The sequence below is a fragment of the Halyomorpha halys genome, unplaced genomic scaffold, assembly GCF_000696795.3.
Source record: "Halyomorpha halys isolate HHAL.00 unplaced genomic scaffold, Hhal_1.1 Scaffold680.1, whole genome shotgun sequence".
NCBI classification, from domain to species: Eukaryota; Metazoa; Arthropoda; class Insecta; order Hemiptera; family Pentatomidae; genus Halyomorpha; species Halyomorpha halys.
The window spans coordinates 146291-152990 of record NW_027111055.1 but is presented as its reverse complement, the minus strand read 5'-3'; the positions used below and the strand labels follow the sequence as shown (position 1 = coordinate 152990).

General features: G+C 32.1%; 1 protein-coding gene across 3 annotated transcripts in view; it reads left to right on the top strand.

Annotated features, from left to right (window-relative positions):
* Sec10 (Exocyst complex component Sec10) overlaps positions 1-6700 on the top strand; it is a 30693-nt gene that overhangs the window by 1329 nt on the left and 22664 nt on the right. For 2 of the 3 annotated variants that reach the window (XR_001343830.2, XM_014427913.2), the window contains exons 3-6: positions 3072-3189; positions 4328-4525; positions 6290-6354; positions 6489-6672. Coding sequence is in view for 2 of the 3 variants with exons in the window: in XM_014427913.2 (XP_014283399.1) it covers positions 3072-3189; positions 4328-4525; positions 6290-6354; positions 6489-6672 (565 nt within the window). In the remaining variant the exon portion in view is untranslated. Of the gene's footprint in view, positions 1-3071; positions 3190-3576; positions 3713-4327; positions 4526-6289; positions 6355-6488; positions 6673-6700 lie in introns of those variants that run through there. The other variant, XM_014427914.3, reaches the window with a different exon arrangement.

The following is a 6700-nucleotide window of genomic DNA, read 5'->3' as shown; positions in this document are numbered from 1 at the left end:
TATATTTAATTTCTACAATTGTAACTTCACCCTGTGGTACTTCTCAGAAAAGATGAAACTATATTAGGAGGCTAATTGAATGCTGTTTATTGATTTTAGTGGAGCCTATGACGCTATCATAAGGGAAAAACTCATAAGCCAGGTATGAACTGGAATTAGAAAGGGAACTAATTCATTTAGTAAAATCCATGACAGAGTTAGAAAGCCCTCTACTACATTATTCTCACCAATTGAATTAAAGAAAAAATGCCAACTTTGTGAAAAGAAGGCATCATCTATCTTCTGTAAAGGAAGAGTGAAGGGCAAACATTCTGGATTGCTTTAACTAGAAAGGAATTATATTTCTTTGGCATGCCTAATAAGTTCTGTAAAAAATTTTAAAGTTAGTCCTGTTCGCTGAAAGAGATTGGTAGATGTCAGGCGGACTATGCTGAAGAATATCTCCACCTGTTTATAAGACTTCTGCAGTGAATGTGATAGTATTATCTATAAAAGAGATTGGAATGATGTTTGACTAAGGAAAAACCTAGTATTTTGGAGCAGGATGGGAACTGGTAGTGATAGGTTCACTTAACTTGGCTAGTTCAAGTATCTGGGCTCAAAGAGTGCCTCTGAAAAGAAAATCTCTTTAAAAATCAGTCAATGATAAGAGGTGTTATTTTGGCCCGAACAATCACCTTTAGAATATCATCATTATCCCACTTTATTTGTATGGAACTCTCGTCAGACCAGTAAGTACCTACTACTTGGAGTCGTGGGCTGTCACAAGATCAGAGGAAAGGCTTTTCTTATTTTTAAAATCCTTTAGTACATATTTGGGCCTGTGAAGGATTGCAGCAATTGAAGAAGGGAAATGAATGCGGTGGTTAATGGGCTATACAGGAGGGGAGCAGATGTAATGATACAAAAGTTCGACAGGGTTGACTGGCCACATTGTATGAGTGCCAGCAGAGGAGATCCCCAAGAAGTCATGAGTTAGGAGAATACAAGACCAGGGGAAGAGGTAGTCCATGATTAAAACGGGACAGGACAGTAGCCAGGGCCTGCTTGACACCTGCAACTTGTGAGAGGCTGCACATGATTGATTGATCTGATGAAGACTCATCGAGGAGGCAATTGACCATTTAAGTCTACAGCATCATATAATAAGAGTTGTAGTTAATTTTCTTGTGATAACTGAGTGTTCTCTCCACCACTATCTTTGTATGGAGTTGGGTTTCTACACTCAGGCTGGATCTTTGGTTTGGATATTATCCACATTGAAGTGTTCATCAGTTTGAGGTGTTTTGACATGTTGTTCAATGTACCCCAAAAGCAGATGGATAAAGAATTGTTTAGAAGGCCATTTTACCCTTCAATAATTCAATTCAATTGAGAGCCAGTCAAACTAGTAGTGCAAATTTGCACAAAAATAAATTTTGTATAAAAGATATCAGATAACTGTATGTAAGAACATTTTAAGCATGTTGAAGCTCAAATGAAGAAGAGCTCAATGATGCTATTGGAAGACTTAAAACAAATAAAGCCTCTGAAAGTGTTAGTATCAAAATCAAGCCCTGAAAAAAAAAATAATGTGAGCATTAAGACTTACTGCTATGAATATAGTTAAAGAATGTTCTCTCACATTAAAGCTCTACTAATACAGTTTTTCTCATTAGTAAAAAGTTAAGACAGCTAAATTACAGGGGCACTTGAACTCTGCATTCAAAGTTGTAGGTAATATTATATATTGGATATTGTAGAATATAGAATATAAATATAAATATAGTTAAGATAGGTTCAACCTTTCGCTTTGAACAGCCCTGCAAAGTGGGACGAAACGTCGGACATTAAAATAGTTTTAAGCTATTTGTTCTTTTTTTGACCGCAACCCTGACCATCTTCAAATATTTAAATTTTTGTGGTCAACTACATATACATATATAAATATAGATCAATTATTCACTGTTATGCAAAACTTAAAACATACTTTGATTTATGCATTCATCACCTCCTCATAAACTTTGAATCAGCACATAATAATATTATAAGAGAGAAGCTAGTTAAAACTAAATGTAAGCTTTAAATCGCCCAGCTGTGATTCATTTAGTCTCCCTCATAATGCCAAGTGCCTAATTGCAGTTGACATGGTCTAAAACCAGGTATTTCTTGTCATCTTAATTTCTCAGATGTTTAAAATAAGATACATTTCATATTTCCTAATTAAATAATCACAAACAAAGGTCATCCTTCCCGCCAAACCTACCCCACTAATACTTCCAGAAAGCGACAGTCCTATATCACTTTTGAAATATTTTCTAAAAACGGAAAGAGGAGACTTAAGTTAGTTAGTTAAGATAGTTAAATTGAGCAATATTTAGAAAAGTACCTGAAATCGAAAAAAAGCGAGTATGCTGGTCAATGTACGATGTGTCACAATCTCACAAGAGGAGATCATAACACAAAAAAAGGCAACCCTTCCAGGCCAGACCCACTCCACTAAGGAAGGTCCCCAGGGAGTAACGGTCCTATATCACTTTTGAAATATTTGCCTAAAATGGGAAGAGGATACTTAATATAGTTTAATTGAGGAATATTTAAAAAGCGCCTGAAATTGAAAAATGACATGAAGTATTGTGCCAGTACTTCACCCATTTTTCAATATTTGCTGGTTTTTAAGAAAAAACATTTTCGAATTTGTCATTCTTAAATTATGAAAAGATGTAAGTCTCAAACACTTTTGCTCCCTTAACTCGATTTCAATAATTTTGGATTTAGTTCACTACTGTTCGGAGTATGTGTTATTTATTAGAGGTTGAATGAAATAGGTGAGAAAAATTTTTGATGATGGTCAAAAACATCGTGTAGAACGAATTATGAAATAAAAAGATCTGTGAAGTATGCTGGGTTTTTCTAGTTTTCCTGGATTAAATACCCAAATTAATTAATATAGACCCTCCAAATTGAAAAATTTGTTGTATGTTTAAGTTATTGCATGAACATTTCTAAATGGTTTAAGTTAAAAAATTAGAGTATAATAAGTAATATATCTATGAATATGTATACATATGTTCATTTATGAGTTGATTTAGGGATTTGCAAGTTCTACAAGATCGTCAGTGTAAGAAATGTGAAAAACTTGAACAGATTTGCAAGGAAGAAGAAGCTAATCATTTCCAAGACATAGCCCATTTGCAGGAGAAAAATAAGGTAAACAAAATTACTCTCAAACAAGGATGACTGTGTGAATAGAAGTCAGTTTTGTGTTAAACATATTCTAACCTGTTTTAATGCTGTTAATGCTATCATTATATATCAGAAAATATTTCTAAATCATTTCTTTCTGGCTCTTTGTTATTCTAATTTTAGAATTGCCCTTGCTTATTGGAGATGAGGATAAAATTCAAAACAAAATTTTAAAAAAAGTATATAATTTGTTGTTTTAATAATTAAAAAATGTCTACTGATTTTAAAAGAGGAAAAGGTATGGCTTACATTCAAGCAAATACTTAAGAAAATCATATATGGCACTCCTAATAGAGTGTCAAGGTTCAATGATAAGTAATCTCAGTAATCTCTTTTACTATAAGTCTTTCTAAACATCATTATCTCAGTCATTAGAAGTCTCAGTAAAGTATATCTAATTGATATTTATAGTGAAGAAAATACTTGATTTAGTTTTCAACCCTCAATAAGTTATGAGGTGGAAAAAGACAACTGATTTTCTAATTAGGTTGTTTCCATTGTTCCTTTGATTGATTATTATGTGTATTGGACTATTTTTGAATCCTGGATGTTTTATCTCTATTTGGTTGGCCTTTTTTTAGACTATTCATATGAGATGTAATATTTCTGACCTGTATTTATGTGATTTTAAGTTTTCCAGTCCTAATGATATCTGAATTGGAATGAGATTAACTGATTAGTTATTTATTACTATTGGCTTTAGAAACTGATGAAATCTTCGAATGATAATGATATCTTTGCTATAGTTTTTTAATCTTTTGTGTATTCGCTCTCATTACATAAATAAATTATAATTCATTTACTATTTAAAGTTGATAATTATATACTTGAATTTTGTATCTATCCAATAATTTTCTTTTTTTTCACTCAATAACTTTTATAAATTGGATTATCCAACCATGTTTCATTTTATCATCCCTTTCCCATTTATCTGGTTCTATAGGGATAAGTCAAGAGGGCTTAGTTCATGTAATTAGAATGTATATTGAAATTTAAACAATATATTGTCTTTTTTTAACATTAGTGTTTTAGAATATAATCATACTTATTATATTAATATTGCAATCGTTACTGTTACTAACATAATCATGTATTTCCATAGGAAGCTGTTGCTTTATTTCAAGATTTGGATGAAAGGATAAATTTTGTTGCTACTAAAGTTATACATTTAGGTGATCAATTAGAAAGTGTTAATGTCCCCAGATCTAGAGCTGTTGAGGCCCAAAGGCTAATGGCATATTTTAGTGAATTTCTTAGCCCAGGACCTGTTGTTGCAAGTGTTTTTTCGAATAAAGAAGAGGTAAGAGACTTAGAATTTGATACTTATAAAATACAATTTGTTATTGCCGATTATCAATTTAAAGTCTATTATGATCTTAAATATCAATAGCTTCAATGAGTAATAGACTCTGTGGTCACTAATTATTTCTTTTGTATTCTATCATTAGTTATATATAGCATGTTTATTAGCTATGACTATACGCTCAGAAGCCAAAAAAAAAAAAAAACCAAACCAAAACAAAACTGACTAATTATTTTTATTTTAAAGGCATATTATGAATAATCTGTTTTGTGAGTAATCTGATTAGTTCAGAATAGATTTGGACCATGTCTATTAAAATAATCCCTTCAGGATTATTAGGGCACGAGATAAGGCTCAGGTTATTGTTAATTGCACATTTGTCTTAAGACAATTTTATCGAGCTCAGCTGTAAGCTGATTAATCATTAGTTTGTTGTCATTAATAAACTTCGTTTTTGTATTCTGGGTAAGGATTATAGTTTTTTCGAATGAAGACATACCCTGAGTTGATACCTTGGCCAGAGAAAGTCCGAACATCTGATAGACTGCACCAGTACTTGGAGTAGCTAAGTTACTCTTAAATACATGTTGCACTTCATTATTTCTGTGAGAAAGGGGGCTATGAAAGGAGGGCTAGCAGTGGCCAATAGAGACCCACAACTCAATATAACAACCATTTAATTACACTCTCAGTATTGAGGGAACTCCATTTAACTGAGTGTGAGGTTCAGGACAGGCTTCAAATAGTGTAAAATACCCTGATTAGCTCAGATGCCATATGGTGGAGACTGAGGGAGTATGGACTTGGAGTAAGGGACCCTAGAGCAGGTCCACCAACTCCTGAAAAGGCATTGTAGATAAATTTGATTATTTACTGACCACCATATCCCTTGCACTTTAGAGCTATCGGGAGCTGTCTATTCTACAAGTTTTGCTTCAGTCTATACCATTCAAACAGTTGGAACCGAGTGTGGAAATGATCAGAAGAGCAATTCACTCCTTGTACTCTTTATCACTGTTGCTCTTCTGAAAGTAATTAGTTATGATTTGGGGAGGAATAAATTTCAATGCTTGTACCAAATTGGTTCTCATTGATAATGAGACTCTGACTGTTCAGAAGTACATGGAGGAAATACTCCTAGAAACGATGGTCCCTTCTGCTCCACTTATGGCAAACTGTTCATTTTGGTGCAGAATAACACATACTCGAATACCAAAAGAATTGGCACCAGATTATTAAAACATTTGAGAATTATTTGGACTGGTCTGCACGATCTCCTGATATGAATCTGATATAGGATTTGTTGAACAATTTAGAGATGTCTCTTCCAAATGACTTAAATCAGCTCTAAGAGCATCTTGTGAAGAATGCAATCCTGTGCTGGTGGAATACATTCATAATGTAATTTCATTTGTGTCTGACATGGTTTCCATTTAAGAGTGTAATGTGCTCATTATAAGGCCATCCTGTGTCTGAAAACCGGATGTAAATGAAGAATTATCAGTTTTTAAAATAGTGTTACTGTATTATCTTTATACTTTATAATTTATTCATGCAGCATTATTTATATAATTGATTTATTAAAGTTAGACTTTGTTTAACTAACCTTTGAAGAAACTAATTATTACTACAAATATTTTAAAAAAAAATAGTTTTACTAGAATTATGGGTAAAAATACAAGTTGTTTTTTTTTACTGCTGAAGGTATTATAATCAACCAATTAAAACAATTATCTAAAAAAAAAAAAATTATATTTTTAGGTCTTTGAAGCTGCTGATATTATACAAAAACTTCACATGATCTCACAAGAACTTCCATCTGATAAGTAAGTTTTTTTAAAATCAATTTAGTACAGATGGTTTTAAATCTCATTAGATTTCTGTGCGTCCATTTTATTTACAAATTCATAAATTCAACTAACAAATTGTGCTAGTAATTATTCTTTTTTTTTTTATATAGATTTAAAGATGCAAGATCAAAAATCAGTTTAAAATATGACGAAATTGAAAGATCATTAATTGAAGAGTTTGTTAAATCACATAGAGTTCATGAAACAACCAGAATGAGAGAAATTGCAAATATTCTTATGCATTTCAAGTCTTATTCACAGTGTATTGATGCATTCATTGAAGAAAGTCAGATGGTAATTTTCTATAGATTTGCAGTTATCA